At 36.8% G+C, this 25,460-nt stretch overlaps 1 protein-coding gene across 4 annotated transcripts in view; it reads left to right on the top strand.

The window, feature by feature from the left end:
- Window positions 1-25,460, top strand: part of LOC139686324 (coiled-coil domain-containing protein 177-like) — a 115,350-nt gene that overhangs the window by 63,098 nt on the left and 26,792 nt on the right. For 2 of the 4 annotated variants that reach the window (XM_071583485.1, XM_071583481.1), the window contains exon 2: window positions 24,071-24,342. In XM_071583485.1, the coding sequence (XP_071439586.1) occupies window positions 24,121-24,342 (222 nt within the window). In that variant the 5' untranslated portion in view covers window positions 24,071-24,120. Of the gene's footprint in view, window positions 1-21,992; window positions 22,082-22,728; window positions 22,842-24,070; window positions 24,343-25,460 lie in introns of those variants that run through there. The other 2 variants (XM_071583482.1, XM_071583483.1) reach the window with 2 other exon arrangements.

Raw genomic sequence — 25,460 nt, 5'->3', positions numbered from 1 at the left:
CTACTGTGTCTGTCAGTGCTACTTCTATACCTATTACCTCTCTAATGTTATCGTCAGTTATTCGATCTTTCGATGCCAATCTACGATATCTTCTCCAACGTGCCCTAACGTGATTTATAACAAATTTTTGGAGTGAACCGTAAATCGAGGTTTAAATTGAAGTATGTACATTTTCGTGCAACTTTCATTCCATATAAAAACGATTAGGAAGCATTGAAATATTTGCAAGTGACACTTATTTTATGGAAAACAATAGCCAAAAGAATATTAAAATTTCATTTTATTCGCTCTTCATTTATCAAACCTTACTATGGTTGGAAATTTAAAGTTTTAACTGCATATGAAAATCCGCAACGACTTTTTTCATTTATCCCATATCTATTCTAGAAGCTGATAGGAGAAGATATTATTAGCATAACTACGGAGCACTTGGCTAAATATGAGTGCATGTCAAAGACGCACACCCTGGTATCATATAAGAACAGCCGGATATGATATAGAAAGAGACATTTGCATAGAGAAGAATATATACGATTCTCCCTGGACTTCCGATTTTATCTATTCAGACACACTTCTTTCACTTGCGCCTATTTTTCGATTGAAGGAAGTAAATGAACACACCAAAATTATTCTTTTAAGACAAAGTCCATGAGATTGTTTGATTTTTACATATTAAATAAATTTAACGGTCGATACTGGATTTCGTTCCTTCAGCATATTCCACTCCTTTTTTTTCGGCAATGGGGTTTCAAATTATTGATATCGATGAAGGTTTCTTTTTATGAAACAATTTTTATTTCGTTTAATTTTGGCTAAATTTACGTTCCGTTATGGTGAACGAAGGCTTAAAACACATGGAGCGAACGACTTTGACTTAATTTCCATTCCTGAAATTTCATTCCTGAACGCTCTCCACGCATCTGCTACGTTCATCATTAAGCGGATATCCCATTTCAATCAACCTACCGTATTTTTTACCATATATTCTAATTAATGCTATCCTTTATTCCCAAGGCCTTAACCTTTAACTATGCAATGGTACATAATCAAGTAATTAGTGCATTCATTTTTGAATATTCTCTGTTTACATCGTGAATAAAAGTGCTCTTTTATGGAAGAAGGAATAGTTTTTTTCACTCTCTTTTTTGCATTGTCAGAAAACGGCTTTAGTAATGATGTTTATTAATGAATATAATGCCCTAAATTTAATTTAAAAATATGATTTTTTTGACTGCCCACATTAGTATTATAACTCTATATATGAATGTTTCCATAGTCATAGATAAACATGTTTAAAAACGAATATGCAAGTCCTTAAAAATCTCGTAGTAATTTCATTAACTTTCATTTAAAGCATTTCAACGCTGTAAAGATTGAATTTATGTATGGAGGGAGTGTTTGAATGGCCACTAAGTTCCAGCATTAAAATTTAGTCATGAATTCAATGCTCATTTTTATTTAAAAAGTGGCCTCGGGAAAAAGTACCTAATTAATATACCGAAATGATAATAGCCCTGCTCTAAATGAAAATACGATATGTTAGCAGATGTTTTGTTTACCACCTCACTAAATTTAATTTGTGCCAAATAACGGAGTGTACAATGATTTACGCATTAATTATGCATTATTTTGTATAATTTTTCAACTTAATTTACAATTCATACTAAATTTGCTTAAACTAGAAACAAATCTGGGTTGAAATCCACCGAAGAAGTCAAAATTAAATCTAGGTTTCAACATTCATCGGTGTAAAACGTTATTTTAAAATTAATATAAAATTAATTGCGCATTGTTTTTCTCAAATTACATTGTTTCATACGTTATCGTGTGGCATTTTATAAGAAATATAGTTGAAAACTTCAATAAAAATAGTATTTCCTAGCATTCATTTCTCCTCAAAATTCTCTAGAACGCTATCGGGAATACCGTCATGATAACTGCCGCAGTTCTCACGGATAACCTCATGTGTACGTATTGACCGATTTTTAAGCATGTATTCGTGGCAAATCCTGTATTGTAGGAGCGAGGCGAGCGCTTGCCTCACTTGTCAAAACCAAAGTTAGCCTCAAAACCAATTACTTTGACTCACAACAAATTCTATAGTGCCATAAGCTGTGCTCACTCCTTCTGGTACGTTCTTTGCATGCAGCGCCCTCAATTCCTCCTTCTGTTTTCCGTATATTTCTCAGTTCCCCTCCAATGTACGAGTATTCTTCCTCAGATTACCTGTCCGTTTAAATTCCAGCATCAAAGTCCCACACCATGATTCAAATATATACAAGATCTGCCCCAAAATCAATTGGACTGAGTCGATTAAAAAATATTTATCGCCATTATTAATACATTCACTCAAAGGTTTTCGAAGTAGCACCCTAGTGCGTCCGCACAACTCTGCCCGAGCTGGTTTTCCACACCGCGTGCGCCTTCTGGAAGATGGCGCCCAGAATGCTTCGAAGTTCCCTCGCCACGGCCTGTAGAAAGGTTTCCGCCAAGGCGTGGTGTTCTTCCAGTACGGATTTGAGGCGGGGTAAAGAAAGAGCTAAGGCTTGTCTAAAAAATTTAGATCCTCACTCACATGGTCTAGAAGCTCTTGGTGGATCCGCGTGCGAGTTTCCTTTTGTTCGTTCGAGAGCGCTCGAAGCACCTACTTCATACACATATTTCTCATGCCCATTTCTCCGGTCATAAGCCGATGCACATCATTTATAGGGATGCCAAGTTCATCAGAAACTATGCGAACACTTGATATGTGATCCTTGTCCAACAAAGCCTCCACTCTTGCAAGATTTTCGCCACTTTTTTTGATCGAATGACGTCCTGAACGTTCGGCGTCTTCAGCATTGTCTCTAACCTCCCGGAACAACATATGTTCCACTCAAAAACACCCGATCTACCCATGGTTGTATCACCATAAGCTGCCGTGAGCATGTCATGGGCCTCTTTTCCCGTTTTGCCCAGTTTTAACGCAAAATTTGATGTCGTAGAGCTGTTCCAATGACCAGTTCATGACGGAGCGCAACGAGGTCACGTTATAGAGGTTTGGCAATCGAAAAATCTGCTCTCCGCAAAGGCTGGAAGCCAATTGCCACCGACGTCCAGCCTTTCCAGAGACTCCTATCCCTCGAACCAAGCCAGAGAAACCGTCCGTCGCCCGTTCATCCGTCTATCCGGGAAAGAAATAAATTATACTACTTTTGGGACAAACATTGTACTTTTATTTTTCTCTAGCCTTTTTTCCAATGGCTCATCTCTCTGGTTGAGATCATACCATTATACACATGAATGTTTTCAAGCAATGCTTCCTTGTTTTAACGTTATCTTGTTTTGTCATAGTATATACCCCTTCATCATGGATATTCATGTAACTTGGACCATTCTGCCTTTGTTGGTCCGTCCAGTTGCTTCTATTCTATACTTTGCTTCATATGAGGTAGGCATGTAAAATTCACCTCAAATGTGAAAATACCCCGCAACTTTCAGATCCTCTCTTCTTAGTAAAGGCGTTAATACCGAATTAATGAAGGGTTTTCTATGAAGCGTAGCCATGAAACATTCCGTTAAGATCCAAAAGAGTGGATATTTTCGAGGGAAATATAAAAACAAGGAAAAAGCTATTTGATTTAGTATTATGATGCAGATCTTGAAGGTCAATATTAAAAGAAGAGTATGAGGTAAGCTAGATGTGGATGGACAAAAATAAGCCTAGTAGGAAGCATGAAAGGGTGTGAGGGAGTTGTGTAGCTGAAATACAATCCTACGTAAGTGAAATATGTTTTAAAGCTCTTTAGAAGACCACAAAGTTGTGCTATAGTCTAATGGTTCTATTAGATGTCTGCCTTAAAAAGGTAGATTTCCTAATATGAAGCGTAGATTTCTCCGGAGGATCGTTTCTTTGAGTAATTTTTCTTTGATTTTATCATCGATCATGAGTTTTGTTCCATTTTAGGTGTCACTTTAGGCACAAAGACCTGCATTTCAAGGTTTGGGTTTGTGAGAACATTTGAATTTTCCATGGTATTGACTAGACCCTCGGTTCTGAGATCGTTTTTGCTCCTGACGCAAGCGTAAAATTTGGCACTAGGAACTGCGGCAAATGCCCTTAGTGTCCACAAATATCCACAGATGGCGGGAGCGTTACTCCTTTGGCTTCTGGATCTTTTATCTTCCGCCAAGAGGAATATCAAATTCGAGTCCTATATTGAAGATTGTTTTAGGAATAACTCAAAACATATATTTTCTCATCCAATCGAAGACAAATATGTGCTTAGAGCTACATTTTTTGTGTACTTTGAGTAATATTGATAATTTCGTTCTTAATTGTAATATCCAAGTCTCAAATACAAAAGTAATTGTATTATATCTCCCATGAGCCATATTGATTTGAACACTCCATCAAACAAGAAATCTCTTAGACCAACATACCCAGACGTAAACTAATCCTTCACAAGCCCAAAACAATGGTCTTTAAGTATCTAAACCATCAATCAATTCTCAGCTTTATCATACAAAGCTTTAGTTCTCTTATCAAAATGCCGCCATTAGAAGCGCGTCTGTTAAGAAATGATGAATTGGGTAAAGAAAGGCGAGCCGAACGACGGCTTATAGTCATAAATTTATGGCTTGTTTATCCTAAATGTTATACAACGCCTATTCACTTCCCATCAAATATTGCAGTGGAACAATGAATGCAACCACTTGGTTAGAGAAGCACAGCTATTAGATTTTTTACACCTTAGATATCTAAGAAATGTCTAGAAATTTCCATTTTTAGGAAATGGTGGCGATTTGTAACCGGTAGTCGAGCCCGCGGCTTTTGGTTGCGTAAGCCGGTGATCTTTTGTAATACTAATTCCCCGTTACGTTCTTAAATAGTCGGTCTTCTTTGGAATTGTTTCACGTACATTTCGACTGGTAATAATTACGATCAATGATTTCAATCTACTGCTAAGATAAGTCCTAAACGTTACCTAATCTTTTCACTGATTTCAAAATCAAATCTGGAGTTTGACTAGAGAGAACCCCTTGTTACAACACATGCACAAATGGATGGTGAAAATAATTACCTGGAAAGGTTAAAGAAGTTCTGGCTGGCAAAGGGTGTTTTTGTTCGAACAATCGTGCGAAGTGGTTCCAAGAAGGCAACGTTTTTCTTTAAATAGATTTCTCAAGCATTCTTTCTCAAGCTCTCTTCGTTTTTTAATCAGAAAACGAAGACCTATCCGTCGATAAAACCTGAGCTCGATAATAGTCCAATCCATCAAAATCCTCGCCAGGGCAATGAGGGACAACGGAACGATGGAAATTTAAAGAGCATATATTTGAGTCATTTTTTTAAGTTTTTGGAGTTTAACTTTGAGTATTTGTGCAATGTATCATGAGTATCAGTTTAGAAATAACAGAAGTTTATTATTAAGTGTGGGTATCTCAACATGCGATGCTCAATGTGATCGCTGTTGAGACTACACTTGTTAAACCTTTATTCCGATACTATTATTTACTTTCACGATTATTAACTACTTCTTTGAATATGTTATTGTATTTTAAATTATAATCTTTACAATATTTATTATTTTGGGTGAGCATTTTTCAATGACACGAATACATCTATTCATTTTTTTAAAACTACCAATTTAAACTTAAAAAGGGGTTGGAAAATAGTTTTGATTTTCAAATTTGATTAAAAGCACAAATTGAGTAAAAACATGATTCTCAATTAAATTTTTCGATTCAATGAAATATATTTACTCGCATTTTCATGAATGCCCTTAATTTAACGCTAAAGCATACTTTCTTAAATTGAGGTTTTAAAAATATATTATTTTTCTTCTTTGAAATTTAGATATTAACGATTGAATACACTTATTTTCCAGATTTTATCTTGTCAATATCTTTATTATTTTTACTCTGACCGTTTCGTAACTTTTCGCGGTTGTCTAGTTTAAGGCATTTCCGAGTGGAAGGATAGAGGAAATCGCCTCTTTAATTAGTGAGGTAAAGATTTAAAATATTTTGACGATGATATTTTTTCACATTTAAATATTTAGCGTTATTTTAGAATAAATTTTTCCAATATTTATTTAAGATAAATTAGTGTGTTTAAAATTTCTGGAAATCCTGACTTAAACTAACAATTTTCTGAGTAATTTATCTACAAATTCAACAAACTTTAAAAAATAAAATTCGTTGGAAAACAGGGTTTTCAAAATTTATTAAAATGAAACATTAGTTTAGAGTACGATGAAACGTTACCGTTATACCAAAAACTATGTAATTAATATTAAACTAATGTATGAGCCGACACTTTTATTTAATATCTTGGTGATTAAGCTGGTTAATCATTTGATGGCTATTCGGTTGCCCATTAGGCAGAATGAACAAACTCTTAGGCTGATTTTCTGTACCGATTGCCACATGATTTCCGAGAGCTCGAAATTAAATAAGTTTCTTTTTATGAGTTGTTAGAATCACGAACCCTCTCGATTCTCATTTGGCTTAAAGCCGGGACACTACCTTCCGCACTCGAAATCCAATTGTCCATACCCTGTAACTTGGAGTGTGTTTTCGGAAATTTCATTTAAAAATCCTTCTTCGATTAGTGTGTCCATGTAAACTTAAATATAAACGAGATACCGTGGGTATGCTAGTGGAACCCTCTTACAAAACTCACCACCGAGGGGAAACCACAAAAAAGAGACTATTTGGTTCTCTTCCGGGATTTCCATTGTAATTAAGCAAAGATCCAACTTTCCAGCTCGTCAGGTGGCTTATAGAGTGCGCCCAAAACAAGAAACACACACATAGACATTTAAGTAAATAATGTTAATAGATAAACCGGTTTTTGTTGGTAGAGCGTTTTTCAACACTTTTCCGAGATAAATTCGCAGATGAATGGAAAACTTATCAAAATAAAATGTTATCCATCAAATTATTTTCATTTCAGTTTCTATTAAGTGTGATAAAATATCGGCCAACTTTCACTGGCATGTTTTGGTAAGATTCGCATTTAAGTTATCTGTTAGTTATGCTGGTGAGCATCTATAACTTCCTGGTTCGATATGAACTCGTTTAGAGATAAAAAGCCTTATGCCCGAAGGCTTGAACAGTGTATACAGGCATTCGGTGTTGAAAACAATCTCGTATATGAATACGCCATCGATCTTCCACTTGTATGCAAAGGTATGTATGGTCAACGTATTTGACCGCTTAGCAAGATGGGAGGAAGTCACTCTTCCGTGCTTCCTCGGTAACCCTCGTGATTTATATTTTTAAATGGTTTGAATTCCCCTTCCCACCACTCGAATGCACAGCGCTTGAGCACTGTTTTTCGTGCGTGGCGACCCGTGTCCGCTGAAGACCGTGGCGAGTCCTCGCCCCGGCGAAGTCGGCATGATTTCGTAAATGAACTCGAGAGAACGCAATTTTCTCGCGACTCAGAATTCCGTCGCATATACTCTAGCAGGAACAATACATGCATGTAAAATTTCCCCAAAAACAGCCCTAAGGACATTCTTAAAACATCATATTTAAGTTTTTGGCATAAAAAACTAGTCGCGCTTGGTGCAATTTTTGGGAATCTATCTGGAATCAAAACTATTAAAAAATTCAAACTCTTTCACTTTGATGTTCTAGAGGCTTTCTTAGAGGAGCAAAATGTTGACAAGAATTTCCGTACCTACCATGCCACAAGGCCATCGTAGGTGTAACCATCCATGAGTTTAAAGCTAAAGTTTTGAACACATAGACCCTTTGAAGCATTCAAAGAACTGCGAGAAATTCCTTGATGGTTATTTATATCCTTACACTTCCTGTAAGCCGGCACAAGGACGTGTGGCTGCGGGTACTAGCCATTCTACTACTTTCCACATACGTACACATGGCACCCGGCGATCCGGCAAGCACTTAAATGGAGTTATCCGCTGATGTGCACTGATGGACATTCGAGAATTTCAAAATACATCCCGATAAATGCGAATAACTGTTACATTCTTAAATTCATGGTGTCTCAACAAGAAATTTAAAGTTCGTTTATCTTAGTTCCATATACATCCTATTCTATTTCATGCTTGTGCGTTCAATGGTCAGTTATTATGAAATTGAGTTAAAAAAATTTCAAATTAGGCAGGGCTAGGTTAAAATTATGTAGAAAACCTTCCTCGGTTTATGAAAACAAATTTAAAGATTTTAAATGAAAAGTATTCTTAGATGTGAGGCGAGTAATTTTTGTAAATATCATCTTGATAACTAGCCTAATAATTAACATAAAATGAGGTGAATGCATTGTTTTGGGGTGTGAGAAACCGAAATAGCTCTGACTCCACTCCCGGAAACATAATCGCGGAAGTAATATCCACTCACTAAAAGAGTCGTTGCATTACGTTTTTCAGATAAATAGAGTAGTATACAAGTATTAGACTACTGCTCACGTTGAGAGCTAATGTGAAAGTTTGAGATGACATTGATTTAAAAAGTTCCTCAGCTCCTCATATTTTTCAGTTTCAACGATTTTAATGTTTTGGAGGCGAATATGTATTAACACCGTATTCTGGTGCGAAAAATCGATTCAGCTGCATGTTGTCCTTTGAAAAAACAGATTAATGGAGAATGTCAGGAAATAAATAATAGAATCATTTAGTTTTCATTTTTTAATTAAACAAATAGATGAGCTCTTACGTTTAGCTGCTGTCCTTAGAATTATGGCGAAAGTTATAAATAAAGATCATGAAATGAGTGATTTTGTTCTTACTTTCTGATCCTAGTGGACCTTAATTATGAATTTATTGATATAAAATTTTGTTTCAAATGTTCTTACTCTGATACAAACAAAATAAAATTTATAGTTCGTCTTGGTTTTGATAGAGGTTTTCAACGTGTGTTCAATTCGGGTTTGCATTATTACCATAGTTTATTCTGAGTTATCATTATTCTCTTCGAACAGAACAGAATACGATATTTAATCATTTTTGGCCAATAAATTTAACAGTAAGGTCCCGTTTAACCACCAAAGCTCGGTCTTCCAGCTACTGGAACCTAATTATATTAAGTACATAAGTTTATACTGAAGCTGTGAAACAATTTCTTAGAAAGTTTCGTGTTTTGAGAGGGACGAATGTATCAGCTTTCAATGCTCTCCGATCCCCCCTCAGCCCCCTTTAGCTAACATGTAGCTACTCTAAATGAATTTTCCGAGTGCATTTCTCTCATTCTATAATTTTCTTACCGATATGTGCCAAATTTATTTTCTCCAATTTGTAACATATGCAATCGATCTTCATTAATTGGGACCTTTATTTTATTCGAGAAACCTTTCTTTGAGAAGTCATAACATAACAAATTCTGGTATGAATAATCAGTAAAAAATTTCTCTACGAGTAAACAAACAGGCTAAGATGGAGATATGTTTTTGAAGATCATGTTTAGAATGATACGTTAACTAGTGTATTTCCTTCCCACGCCACAGTCCCGAGTTTAATATATTTCGATTTCACTTAGGTGTGTTTTTTGCACCTTCACTTATTGCACTAATTTCAATACAATCATTATAATTAACCAATCTTTCACGCCGCTTATTTCTTATTACAGTTACTGAAACACATCTCTTAAAAGTAATAACATCTAGTCATGATTCAAGTATGCTGCAATACGTTTCACACTTCCCTTGGTTGTAAAGAAGGCAACAGAAAATAGTTTTGCGGCTGAACGGGTGGGATAAAATGGAAACTTAAAAATGCGAACAGTTGGAATCATTCTTCTTATGAAACCTTGGAACGTTTTAACGGAATGTTTCTGTTCATAATGCATTTTGCATGGCGAAAATTAAAAGCTAACGGTCCCAGTGTAAACTTGTGCACTTTAATGAATGATATGTGTGCAATTGATACAGTAGGAAAAGTACGAGCACCCATTATTACATTTGTGACTTTTGCTGAAAAAAGAATGCAATACCTTTTGCTAAGAGAGTTTAATGACCACTTGGAGTCATGGGGCCAACGTTAAAAGTTAATATTCACATCACATGAATAGTATCTTACGAATATTTGCGATTGATGAACACCAAGTAAAATGGAATCCATTAATGTAACGCATCTACCCTGGTAATACTACGACATGTCGTAGATACTAAGAAACAAAATAGAATAATAATGAACACGTCCACAATAAACACTTTATTTTCTCTATTTACTGGTTTGAAATAAAAATGCCTCAATTGTCGGATTTACCACCTCCTTGAATGTGCCTCGAGGAGTGATTCCATTTTGGGATAGTGAGAAAAACGTTAATCTTTCCACCCGACTCTGATCTATCGGAAATATTCATAACACAGTCCCCCAGGACTTGACCGCGTCGTACAATATTGGTTTAAGTAAAAGATGGATTTGATATAATAGGTCCCTGAATTTCAAAACACATTAAATTTGCAGGCAATTAAATACATATATCCTTTTATATTTTCTCAAGGATTTCAGCGTATAAAATTAAGCCGCTTCGTATAATCAATTTAACAGAACATCATTAAATTGTATACTCGAGATTTAACTTGACTTAATTTCTATGAGTTGCGAAGCCTGAAGTTAATTTGTGCAAAAATCATCAATTAACTCAAACAAAATGATCTCGGTGCCCAGCACTCATTTATTTAGATTATTGAAAGAAGCTGATCACTGTGAAATATACCACGTAGCTTTTTTATATTTTCGTTTTATAAGCTTGTTTTGGCATTTTCGGTTTCCCACAAGTTTAACTTGATCATGATAGTGGCATTTCAATGTTGCCACTTACAGTAATTTGTATCTTACGAATTTTAAGGAAAACATTCACAGAACCTTTTAATCTTTACTTCATTTTTGCTAAGTGCTCTTTCGTTTCTAATCCCAGAGGAATTTTACTTTTCTTTGTTAAGGAGTTTCTGGGTAAAAAGAACACGAACAACTTTGATTTCAGAGATTTCAAAACTACTAAAAGACTTTTCTTTGCTTCCTTTCCTTCTCACCTCTCAAGGCAGGTAAAAAGAGCTACTTGATCATTTCGTAGCGAAAACGTTTGAGCAACATAGAGTAGCGAGAACAATCCTTTATTCGATTTTGAAATCGTTTCACAGAAGGCTTTCACTCTCATTTCTCCGTAGCGTCTCCAGGAAAAATTATGAAAAAGAGCTGGAATAAATTAAGGCATTTCTTTAATTAAAATCTCTTCGCGCCAATGAAATGGAAGAACTCCTTTCCCACTGCTTGGACAAAGGTGAATCAGCTGAAGTTTCATCCATTGTTCAAGATGATTTAATTCCTTCCTTTCATTCATTGTATTGATAAATCACCTTGTCGCTAGGCCCTCGGTATGATAGAATTGTTTTTAACACATGGTGATGATTTCGGCTTATAACCGGCCGCATGATTAATGAGTGCAATTTTTAAACGCCCATTTTTATAATAACGGGAGTTATAAATACAAAAATGTCTTATAGTACCTTCATTTTGTCTCAGTTTATGCTGGTCACATCTTTGGTTACATATTTATTTTTAGTTGATTGTATGAAGCAATTAATGTTTAATGAATACAGAGTAGAAATAAAGTAGCAATAGTATAAATAAAGTAATAAAAATATAAAACATACAAGAAATTGTCTTGTCTGCGTAGAGAAAGTTTGGTAGATTACTGAATGCACAAAATAAATGCGAACATGCAAAATCATGTGACACCTTACAATGCGATTATAAAGTATCGAATGCAAAATTACAATCAGTGTATTTTTCACCAATAATAGCGATTGAATTTAAAACGTTTGTCCTTTTAATATTTTACTTGGGTCGATTTTCACCTCAATCTAATCAGTTTGCCAGAATTTAATGAAAAATGAATGAATGAATGAAAAATACCACAAAATAAAACTATCTGTCGCACTGATAAGTATTTTTTGAGTAATCGTATTTATCAATTCCAATTCCATGTATGCAGTTGACTCACGCATTAAATATTGGAACGGTCAGGAACCGTCAGGAAACGATCAAAACGTAATCAGGGGTTTTCAAAAAAATGTATCTTCTTTGAGATATCGAATTATAATTTTTCATGCCCAGTATTTCCCTCCGCGTGTATGGTCAGAGTAAAAATGTTTCATCGTAAATTGATTTGAAATCGTCATAAAATTTTTACATTGTGTCATTTAGGTTCTAGGTTTTTCTTGCATGCTTAGACGAAATCAAACCGGCAACTTAGAATTGGCCTGCCGACTCCCAACATCCTGTATCCCCATGGATCTTACATCCCTTTCCGAATCTTCGCAGTTTTTACTGCAACTCTAAAATCATGAGTAAATTGCCGTTTGGTTGGTCTTGCAGAGTATCGATTAGTCCTTCACAATCATTTCAAAATTTCGGGAAATTCAAATGGGCGCAAATAATTCCCATTTATGGCACGATGACTCCTCTCGTAAGCAAAGGTGGTTCCTGAGTCGATTTTAATTTTAGGGCAGCTTGTCGAATGGTATGAATGTATTTGCGATTAGTCACTGTCAACTGCAATCGTCATTTTAGCACACGATTGGTGTCCTATTGATTAAATTAATCTCCGCCGTCCTTTTGAATTGGGATAGGTTAAGCGGTCTACTTTTGTTTGCCGGCACGGTGGCAATTTTTAAAATGATATTACGGCCTTGGAAAAAGAAACGAGCACAAACAATTTCAATCCATTACGCCTATTATTCAAATTTCCCACTGCTAAAGATGAACGATTCGAAAAATTGAGACGGAAGTTGATGAGATCATCGTAAGCCACCCACGTTATCATTCTTGCGCATTTTTTCTCCATCCCTCTCACTCAGCATCAATCCACAGCCTATCGTTTATTTTAGTTTGACCTGGCCTGTTCCAGGTTGGAATTTTATTCTCAGAGCTTATCCAACTCCAAACAAGCCTACCTCACTCAGTTCACGTACTCGTTTCGCTTTAAGAGAGATTTATCTCTAAATACGGAGGTCGTTACTGCACCAATTTTCTACGCCGAATGGCTCATTTCCATTTCGGTCTGGTCCAGGTAGTCAGGCTTGTACGTGAAAAAATGTTACGATGAGATGGTTAATGTGCGGGGTTTTTTGGATGAATTAGGATGGAAACCCCTTCATACGCTAAGAGAGCGACCCAGGCAATGAATGCTTTCATAAAAGTACAGGGCACTCGAGTTTACTCATTACGCTAAGGTAATTATTAAGACCCTATTGTGTGTCAGAATATATGGCTACCACGTTAATATAAAAGGAATATATTGCCTAACCATTTGATATAAATTTTCCTTCCTCCCCCAAACCATTCGTTATCACAAAAATACTAAATTTAAACACCCCGTATTTTAAATAGAAAAATTTGGTCATTGGTCATTTCAATTAAGAAAATTGCAGCACAAAATTCATAATTACCTTCCACGGTTTTTCTTCTTACACACCCTGCTACAAGTCATATGATTGCTGGCATGGTATGATGAACTTGTAAATGGGTATCATTATGACTTTTTCGTGGCAAAACTGATGCAATTAAGGGTTAAGATTATTGATTGTAAGTAAGGGTTTGGCCTATTTGATTGTGATTTTTTAAATGCTCTATCCAGGTATTATTTGTGTCACTAAAGGTGCCTTAAAAATCGAAATTAAATATAATATTTTCTTCTGAAACATGCTACTTCTGCTGATTCGCACTCCTTACGGAATATGCACTAATCTCGTTAGTAAGCTTCGCATCCCGTTTGAAACTTGTGACTCAGCCATCAGCATGCCTCCAAACATGTCTTCCCATGTCAAAATTCACGCTAATTAATGCGATTTCAATGGCAAACAGTATATTTGGGTATTATGAAACGTTCGTGTCTCACCTTGCTTAAGGAAAGTATCATCGTCCTTGATTTTGTTTAAGATTCTCGTTACATGTTTACAGTCATCAATCAAATCTTATAGCATACATGCACAGGTATGTCGTTCTCGGGACATAGGTAAGAAAGAATTATATCGATCCATTTTATAAAATAAAACAGTTTCTGTTGGTTGGTTCGGTTGACTTGGTGGAAAATCTTCATATTGAAATTAAAAATAAGCAACTTGGCTTTTTCGCATAGAATTTTTTTTTTCAAATTTACGTCCTAGGTTTCGTTATGGCATAACATTGTCTGACGATGACGATGTTATACATCATCGTACATTATATATATATATATATATATATATATATATATATATATATATATATATATATATATATACACATACACACGGTGGTATAGACGATGTTATACCATAACGAAACCTAGGTCGTAAATTTAAAACATTTTCTGTGTGGAAAACCCAAGTTGTTTATTTTCATTTTTGATCAATTTTATTTTCCAAAATGTTCGCACATGCTATCGCTCTGATAATAGTTATAGGTTAGTACGATTAATGCAATAATTGGTAATTTTAACTGGCACCTTGGTTTTTCTTAACCACTTCAGTTAACTCCTCTTCAGTTAAGAGACAAAGGAACAGTCGAAATAGTGGGTTTCCTAGGGCAATCCGGCTCCGAAGAGAGCGAAGACGGTGAAATCGGCAGACAAGGTGATGGCCAGGGTTTTTTGGGATGCACGCGCAATCATCTACAGCAAAAGGGGCGAATGATAAAAAGAAATTATTACGCGTCATTATTGCATCGGTTGAACAAAGAAATAAAAAAATTCCACATTTGGCAAACAAAAAATATCTTTTCCATTAATACAATCAACAGCTGCGCATCTGCGCAGTTTCGATGGCGAAAATAATTGAGTTAAAGTTCGCATTATTACATCCACCAGGTTTGGCCCCGATTGATTTTTTTTATTTCCAAAAATATGACTGGGTGCAAAATGATTCCAGAGGGGCTTCGCTAACACAGATGCCCCTTTTGACGAACTTCCGAATACTACTTTTAAGACGGCTTAAAAATGTTGGATAACCGTTGGGAAAAGTGTATGGAGCTATTTGTGTTAGCTAACTTGTTTTTTCTATATTTTCCTTGGAACTTATTGAACGATCCACGTAATTTAGCAAGATAAGAAGTAGGTTATTACTTAAGATAATCCGACTGCACGCAATATATTGAAAACTATTGACATAATTTTAATATTCTTCCAGCAGCTTCATGCTCGAAGCAGAATAGAAATGCATTAATTCGACGGCATCTCTTCGAAAATAGATATAGATATTTAAATATCATATTATTAAATGCCTTCCATTAATAAGGGAATGAATTACCCATGAAATTACAATCTTAATTTTCATTTTCTAACATTTTCTGTCACGCTTTCTGGTGTAAATCAGTGCTATTGTCTTGAGAATAATTGATTGCCATTGTCGTGTCGTGCTGCTGCAGTATGCAGTCTGTATTTTGTGGCTTCCGGGCCCGCTCGAAGGCATAGATGGCAGTTGCGCAATGATGCAGTGAATTTAAGCTGGAGAAAAGTGGGGCGAAATTGCAGCACTCGTCGGTTAAACTAATAACACTGTGCGACTTTGGTGGGAACTTAATGAGGGCTGAGTTTCATGAATGAAGGTAAATGAGGGAAAACGGTGGAAAAACCTTTAAAAAATGAGGTATGACTCGGACACTTGGATCTCTTTTCTTCATATCCCAAAGTATTTTTGTTTCTTTGAGCAAGTTGTCTCACATGCTTGCGTGTGGATTTTTACAGGCACCAAACGAGATAAGTGAATATTTTTGTCCGATTTTAGTGAATTTTAATGTAAATATGAAAAATTATTAGGCTATACACCTGTCACTGTAATTATGCCAAGCATGCCTCAAAATGTACGCGCTTTCCTACTTCATGAATGCCCCTATAAAGTTTGAATCAAAATCTCGTAGTGTATTCACTGCATTTCAATATGTGTTCGTCAAAACGAAACTGAAATTCTTTCGATTTTCTTCCCTCATCATCGGAATCAACTGTTTTCATAAATGCAGTAATTATCCCTTTAGATGAAATAAAATGACGTACGTAGTTCGATAAACGGGTCTTTAAAAAAATACTTAAAGGAAAAATTCCGAGGGTCATACTTTGTGGTAAAGGTGGCCACAGAAGGAGGTGATCCACCTCCAAGATATCACATCAACCATAAATAGACGAACGTTTTTTGTCCAATAGACAGGTATCTTGTCCAAAAATTATACTTCGCTGTTCATTTTTTTATGGTGATACCAGATACAATTTCAGCATACCATGATAAATGTTGACTTTGATTGTGGTTCTAAAATCCACTCCATTTTCGAACGGATTTACCTCTCGGTGCAAAAAAAATGTCTTGCTCTCCAACAAAATATTTTCCAAAATTAAGCAGGGATATCGAAATATAGAGTACATTTATATATTATAGTTTATATTTTGTTGAATTTTAACTCGACTTGATCAAAATTTTCTGCATCAATAAATCTTATTTTTTGATGAACTTCGATTGATGAACTCGATTCACAATACAATTTCAGCAAATCTTTGGTGAAAATAAGGAATTTCATAATTTAAGTTTTGTCTGGTTTTCATAGCACATATTTCACGTGACCTATTCGTTTCGTGCTATCAGGGCTAGCTTGAAACAAAAAGCTGAATCAAATTTTTTGCTATTCAAATATATTCAGTTGTCACCATGATTCAGCACTCTTTGAATGACAGTGAAAATCTTTTAAGGCTGAAGAAATAGATGCCAGGAGTAACTCGTTGGTAAATTAGTTTTAACTGGGTTGATAAATACTCCCTCTTATTAGTTAGAATATTACTGCAAAAGCACTGAAAACATTATTTTGTTCAATGTTGTGCAATTTTATTAAGTGACAGTTCTGGGAAAATAAATTACACCAATTGCGTTTTTCCCATGTTGCCAAATAAGTATTAGCGCTTTTTAAAAATACTTTATAGGGGGCCCATGTGTTTTCGGTGAGAAATTAATCTAAACGTTTGCTAGTCCATTGGCATTAATAGAAAAGCTAGTGAATATAATTCACACTAAATTTTCAATCATGCTATATTATAAGTTACTTTTTTGAAGTAGGAGTTGTAGACTTGATGCATTAGAATTTTTTGTAAATTTTCATGCTCTCAGTTCCTTCGGAATGTTTTTTTTATTTGTTTAGTCTCATGAATTATTGTTATACGGCAAGTTATATTCGATTATTCTTATTGGCAAATTAATGTGAAGAAACTTAACATATAGCTACGACTTTTCTCCCATTTGTTCATCCCCAATATACTCATGTAAATAAAATACCTTCGCCTACGAAGGCGCTCCCGAGTACCTTGCTATTTAGCGCCTTGATTAGAACTTACCGAGGTCGATTTTCCGAGCATCGATCGATCTTAAGAAGAGCTCGCGACGGAATACCAGCTTATGCAGCAAATTTCACCCTTTTCTGCATGCATACTGCTCTTGACCTTGGGCGAAGTGACCATTCGTTGTCGAGTAAATGGCCGAGAGGAGCTCTATGATAGCCTTTCAAGACACCGAATTCCCATGGCTATGATCCTTTGTTCTCTTACTCTTTCGTGCCTTAAAAGAGTTTAGAGCGCCGGCATTTATCATATAATCGATATTTGAGACAAATGTGAGTCGGCATTAATTAATGTATATTGATATGGTGTGCCTGTAATTAATTTGCTCGAAAAAATTATCACCAATTTTATTTGACTTCTTTTATTTTTGGGCTCCAATTAAATAAGTGAAAAACGTCCTCCCTCGTCAATGGCGTGTAAAATGTGTAGTAGATTTAGCATGTCTTATGCTTGTTGTTGGAACATTAGCTAGGTATAAAATAATCCCATCAAGCAAAATCCTTATTTTTATTAACTTATTTCAGCAAAATGTATCAGTCACAAATGCTTGGACATTTTACTGCACCGTTATCTCAAAACCTTCTCGGTGGCAACAAAGGGACTCAATTTCTTACGGCACCCAATTTCCATGTCTTCCGGCCGCAGTGTGCAGGTACGCCCACTGTGAAGCACAACCGTCCGTGCGACCCACTCCTTTCAAAGAAACCACCACTCCCTACTTGTGACCCGAGAACGGTCGTAAATTTCACCTCCTTTGGATCTACCACTTATCCTGCACGAAGGCTGGCAAGCAGAAATTGGTCTTGCGTCCGCTTCATTATATTGCGTAATGACGATCCCCGCAGTAGATACTTATGGTATATTCGCTTATTTAATCACATTCCAAATAGCTTTGAACGGGGGCGAAAAAAATGGTTCCCCTAAAAAATCAAAAAGTAGCATGGCTCAAATCAATTGTCTCTAGAAAATGTTTTATCTCTAAAACCCATCCCTTAGCCACTGATATTTTTACGAATGAGTATGAGTAACGTTCATTTAAAATTTCAATATTCAATTACTTATTGTTACGAAAAACGGCTGCTAATTGACTAAATCTGGAACTTTCGATTCATATCTTGTCAACATTATTTAACCATCTGGAAATTAAATATAGGATTCCTCCCTATACTCCTTCCTGCTTAAAATGTAAGAAATGCTGATCTCATTTTTGTTTATAATTTCTGTCATTTTTTACTAGGAAGTGATTTTATAAATATTGTCATCATATTGACAAAAGATTCTGAAACTTATTTTTTCTTGTTCGTTTGAACTTGCTGCAGAGTAGCAACAAGCAAGACAAAGGAAAAATATGTGGATATCTAATTTCATTCTTCAGATACCTCAGATTTATTGGTTTACTGGCTTAAGGTCGCGAGAGGAGCTAGGCTAATTACCTCTCAAGCTCCGAGCGTGTCACGGTCGCTTCATGAATAAAGTCCGCACACTAATGGCATCACTCATTGTTGATGAGGCCGCTGATGAGGCGAGGCTTGGACGTTGTTCCACCGCAGTCTTAGGAACTGTAGGCCATATCTAAAAAGTGCTTTCCTGCAAAGTTCTTCTTATTTTTAAATATAATTTAAGTGACACGGTTGTCGTAACTAAGTAAGGTGAATAGGTTATACATTTTCCAATAAGGTGTTGTCTTGGCGTCGTAGAAAGCTGTGATTACATCTACAATTCCTAGTCGAAGCGTTTCATTCATGCAATGGTGGGGTCGAGATTTATCGGAACCTACTGAAAGGCAGAAGTTCTCTCTGTCACTCTCTCTTTGAATTTTCTACCGACAAATCCTTACACGCGCGTGAAAAGTTCACTCCTCTAATTTGGTAACTGTGATGCCTTAAAGAAATCATTACTATCCTTGGAATCGAATCCAAGTCATCAGAATTGAACATAAGTCCCTCCCAGAAGTAAAATAAAACCATGAAAAACGTGTGTTTGTGACTTTTCCTAGAGTGATAAATACCTTCGGATTGCACCTACATTTTTTAGTTCCGAAGTTGCTCCCTCGTGCTTTCCTTCATAAAATAAACATTAAGTTTTACATCGCTTCTAGTTTATCTTTAAAGAATTCCGTTTATTACGAGGGTCATCCGGAAAGTAGTACCCGTTCGTGAAATAAAGACACAAAAGTAAATATTAACAAACATAAAAAATTTTATTTGAAAGAGGATACTTTAAACTACTTCTCAACATAATCTCCAAGCAAATTAAGGCATTTGTCATAACGTGTGACAAGTTTCTGTATTCCTGCTGCATAGTCCTTCGCCGCCAGCTCATTGAGATACGCGAGGGACCCATCTTGCACAAATTTTTGCATAATGCAGATGGTGTTTAACAATTTCATGAACAATTGTTCGAGAAACATTGGGAAAATGCTCACAGATGTCATCAATTGTGACGCGCCGATCGTTCCTCACGAATTCGTCAACTGAGCTCACCAGTTGGTCTGTAATGACAGACGGTCTCTCCGAACGCTCATCGTCGTGTGTGTTCCCCCTCCCCATGTTGAAGTTGCGACACCACCGCCGAACAGACGACTCGTCCATTACATTGTCTCCATACACCTCCTTTAATTGGCGATGAATATCACATGGGCGAACGTTTCTTGCATTGAGGAATTTAATCACTGCCCTCACTTCACAACTGGCGGCGTTCTCAATTTTTTTAAACATTGTAAACAATCACAGAAACAACACAGGCAATGCTAGCGTCACGCAACTTGGCTCAGAGAAGGCAGACAAGCCACTGAAGCTATCTGACCTCGTCCAGCGGCTACTCGCGTCGTCAGCACTTCATGCGGCACGAACGGGTACTACTTTCCGGATGACCCTCGTATTTTCTGAGACAATATTTTTCTTAATACTATTCCCTTTAATGAACATGTCTATTTAAAGTAATATTGATGCACTGCGTTAATGCATCGTCGACCCTGAAAATTGAGAATATATGATGTCGAAACGCTTGAAACAAAACCGCGAAAATTTCACATCACTGTGGAACTGTGTCACTCAGACTTTGGTAGTTATCTGGGCACTGGATGTGGAACTTACTCGTTACTCAAGAATTATTCTGCTTCCAAGATACGAACCCTGGTGTTTGGCTGCAGAGCAAGCTTTCGCATTTCATCTTCTTGAATGAGTTGATTAGTGTGATTTTTGTCGCTTATTTTCCATTTTCACGAAATTTAATTTATTCGTCTGATAAACCTTGCACAATTGATTTCCATGATTATAGACCCACGTTTGGATACTTACGAATATATATAGTATAATTTTACTTGAAAACATTACGTAGTCTACTCCTATTTGCCAACCATCAGACGCGTGCTGATAGCCTCTGGATTTTTATTGGCGAGATCTTGGCCCGAAATATTTTGAAATTAAACTAATTTTAGCATTCGGTGCACAAGAGAAGTATATTTCCAATACAGATGAACATTCGGGATTTGATTGCAAAAACGTGGGCGCGAACACAATATTCGTGACTTTTTTCCAGCAGGCACGGGAACGGTCACGATGACTTAGAGCCCCATAGATGCAAATGCAATTTTAGAAATTATTAAGTAATTTTCCTGGTACTATACTGATCAGTGGTCACGAAAACGCGTTAGTTTAAAACTATTCATGCTCTTTTCTCTGCAGCAACTGATTATTCTTAATAATAATGTTGCTAGTTTAAGTTGTGGCCAAAAGTTCATTCACCATTAATTTATAAATCATCATCAGGGATACAACACATGGGACACATCGTAAACAGTGATCGACATGAAAACATATTGACTTGATCAAGATTTTACTAAATCCTCAACAATCAAATTTTGTTATTTAAATGAGTGGCCAGTAACAAAATCGAGCTGTAATAAAATATATCCTCTGTGTATCCCCCTAGCTGATCCATTGCAGCACAAAAATGTTCGAGTCGGGCTTGAAACAGATAGAACCCTTGTTGTTATTTAAATGAGTGGCCAGTAACAAAATCGAGCTGTAATAAAATATATCCTCTGTGTATCCCCCTAGCTGATCCATTGCAGCACAAAAATGTTCGAGTCGGGCTTGAAACAGATAGAACCCTTGTTGTTATTTAAATGAGTGGCCAGTAACAAAATCGAGCTGTAATAAAATATATCCTCTGTGTATCCCCCTAGCTGATCCATTGCAGCACAAAAATGTTCGAGTCGGGCTTGAAACAGATAGAACCCTTAGTGTCTGAATTCGCATTCAGAGGTTGTTTATTTCGGCAGTTAAGATGCGCTTGATAACAGCTTATGATCACGCTTCCCATTCATATGCGAGTGGCGGTCAGTGCCAAACGAAATCGTCGAGATCGCGTGCACACGATGCAGTACTTTCGGAACCTCGTCTTCAGTTATCCGCGTTGATATATGTCCCCTTGACGTCTTCCCAAGGGCCATGTGGCGGCAATAGCCTCCTATTGTCGCGAAGGGCGGTCCAATTGGTGACGAATCCGCCGTCGCGCGCTCCTCGAAGCAATCAATCAAGACCGCGCAAGATCGTCACGTGTTCACGTAGCTGCAGTGATTGAAAGTGGCGCTGGCAGTCCTTACACGGCGGAATGCTAGTCCTCTCCTCGTAGTCTGAGCATGCGCAGACGCGGCTTATTGATCACGGCCCGACTTTCCATTTCAGGCCTGGGGCTCCGTGCGTATGGCTACCGCCATCGGGAGGCGACGGGACGGGGGAAATTAGGAATTCCTCCCACGCGTGGAAGTGTAAGTGCTGAGAACGGGGTCACATCTAACCATTTTTCCACCAAACCCCCCATCTCCTTAGAAATTCACCCCCTCCACTTTCGCCACTTCCCTGTGCATTTCATTCGGCGATTGCTCCCCATATTTTCCCGCTCCCTCCTATCAGCGTGTGCCTCTCCCGGCTCGTTTCGACGGGGCTGCCTTCCATCATAGGGTGCTCAGCTCTCCAAACCCGCTCGATGAGGGAAAATACCGTGGTTCATCCGGCGAATGATGCCGTGGATAGTTTCGGCCGTGCTATCGTCCTCCCGTCGCGACCAAAAGAGGATAAAAAAAATGGAGAGCGAGCAACCGAAATGAAAAGGCTGCCCCGTTCGTTAATGACCATTTTGGACAGGGCATGAATCCGAGACAGGATGTAGCCTAGCTCTTTTCTCCTCTCTCCCTCCCCCTCCCGCCCGCCCGACTTGGGTGCGGCGAACTGCTGCAGGGAGTTATAACCAACAATCGGGGGCGGAGGCTCACAGCCTCTCCGGCCATGTGGAAAGGCGACTAGGGAAAAATGCGAGGGAGAGGCCCACCGGCGGGGGCGTGTGGGAGATTGTTCTCGCCCCGTGCGTACGAAGTCAGGTAGGGGGGTGAAGTGAGGGGGGACTAGATTTTTCACTTCCCTGCCGCAGAGCAGACTGGTCTGGCGCTCGCTGCAATACCCAGATTCCCCCTCGTCGTAGTGTGCTGCGGTGCTGCTCCGGGTTTGTCTTTACCGATCTACTTCTAACAGGTGCGTTGTGTCGTTCTAGTTCGATCCATTCGGCGACTTTAAATTGCGCATTGTGTTTGGCTGTGTCGGAGGTGCTAAAATTTATTCTTCCTCACCCCCTCTCTCGCATCCTTTGGATTGATCAGTGAGCTCTAGCCTCGCGCTTTCTTCGGAGTAATGGCTTCACCATACAGGAGCAGTGTGTATATACAGTATTTTCATGTTATATTACGGGCCATGTGTATCCCAAATTTTTCAATACAGTTGTGAGCGACTGTTTTTGATGAGTGTGAATGTATATGTGCGTGAGTATATATATTGTGTGTGTGTATATAATATACATATATATATATATATATATATATATATATATATATATATATATATATATATATATATATATATATATATATATATATATATATGTATATGTATATGTATATATATATATATATATATATATATATATATATATATATATATATATACATACACACACACACACACACACACAGACATTCATATGTACCTTTCATGCAAGGATAACACCATTAACTTCTGAAGATGAACTTGACCCTTGGGTGTTAATGAGTTCATCATGAAGAAACCCCTTCACAGATCCAACCGATTTATGCATATTTTTCTTATTTTATTTTCATAGTATTTCCTGCGATTATATTTCACAGTGGAATTTGTGTGGAATTTCTTTTGCTTCATTCTTAATTGTATTAAGTTAAATTCTCTATTATTTTTTCTTAAACTGAAAAAATTCATTGTGAAACCATCACTTTAAATTTTCCCTCAAATTACTAATATGCACATAAATATTAATTATCAAAATATATTTTACATGGGTCAGCTAATATCAATTAGTCCAGATGATGTTTAAAGTTCATACATGCTAGAATATCATTCATAAAAAAATATTCAAAACGTTTCTCTCAACGAATTCATCATACTCTTAGTCATTCATTTGCTTGAACTATTGGAATATGTGAACCATTCTTAGCAACATATTTAACTGGTATTTCATTGTTTCTCAAGGATTCTTGAAACAAATGAAGTAGTCACTACTTTCCAATATCCTGAGAATCATCCAAGTGGGACCATAATATACTGAGTTACTTATCGAATCATTTTCCTAGCAAAACACCCGACCACCTAAACTTCATCCTTATATCTGACAGAGTAACAATGGAATTTGCTGTGGATTGCCCCAGTCTTGACCTTTGATCATCTCCCTCTCACAGATGGTTTCTAGAGCCCAGAGCTCTAAGTCGCCAGCAGCATCCACTGTGGGATGAGGACCAAACCTGATAGTTGGACGTCCCTACCCCCTCCACCCCCACCACCCCCCGCGCTTAGTCTCTCATCACAACATAGCCAGCACTCAACCTTTCGACGCAAAGGATCCAAATTACGCCTTGATCTCTACAACTTTGATGGTCCTAAAGCAGATGATTGCCCATATGTTCTGACAAGTCCTCGATCATTAGAGGCTTGCCGTAGAACTGGATTGAAGGCAAGTAAAGTTCATATATAAAATCTATCATTTATACATGTATGTTTTCTCATACCTATCATACTGATGGGCACTTACAATAGTCTCCTTATATTTCCTTATGTGCTATAATATCAGTACCTCCTATTTTTCCTGCTTTTCTTTTAATTTAATATATTCATTTCAATGGAAATTATTCTTTTATTGCCAATTTTCTACTGACATACCTACACTTTATGAGAGGATGAGCATTATCAGCATATCTTGTAGAGAGAATTGTATATGAATACAGTTTGTATGCAAAGGATATTTCACTCTTGATCAGCTGTTGTTGCAGTCCACTTTCAATTATCAATACAGTATCTTTAAGTGATATTCTAAACTATAGTTAATTTAAGGGCTTAGAATAATGGAATGTTAGCAGATAATCAATGAACGCCTTAAGGTTAAATTAAGAAACAAGGTGTGAAATTTGAATCAAACATTATTTTTATGCATTTCAATTGGTGGAGTTAGGAAATGCAGGTGTCTTCTTTAGTTGATGCATTTCTATAGGAACCAAGCCTCCTTGCTTTTACATTGCAAACACATTGCATATGAAAGGAATTGGAGTTTATTTTTTACCTTCATGCCTACCAAGAGTTACCTAATGAATAAATATATTATTAGGTTCTATTCTAATTTTTCAAAATAATTTAAAATTTTATTGATTAGCTTCTTTCCCTGTATGAACCAAAGTTTAAATTTCAAGGTTTTGCAGAAGTACCAAAGGTAAGATATAAATAATAAATATTTTAAGCAATATGTTCATTTACTCTATGAAATCGATCCATATAAATAACTTTAATTTCAAACAGCCATTTCAACATTGAACCTTTTTTAACCTCGAAGACCTTTTTACCCGTTTCTCACCCATTTTGTTATTGGGTAGGCATGTAATTCTTTTAACATTTATATAGTTTCCAAGAATTAGAAACAGCTTTAGGTTGAATAGGTACATATTTTTTTCTATATTTTAAGCTCTTAGAAATTGCCGTGTAGATTTTAGTTCAGAAATAGATGCCTACCTTTCTTTATGCATGGTGATCCATGCTGTGGTTTCTGGATGGAATTCTTGAGATCATTCTAATTTTCAACCA

Source organism: Hetaerina americana, unplaced genomic scaffold (genome assembly GCF_022747635.1).
Source record: "Hetaerina americana unplaced genomic scaffold, ioHetAmer1.1.p SCAF_14, whole genome shotgun sequence".
Taxonomy (NCBI): Eukaryota; Metazoa; Arthropoda; class Insecta; order Odonata; family Calopterygidae; genus Hetaerina; species Hetaerina americana.
The sequence above is the reverse complement of the archived record's forward strand: the minus strand, read 5'-3'. Positions and strand labels throughout refer to the sequence as shown.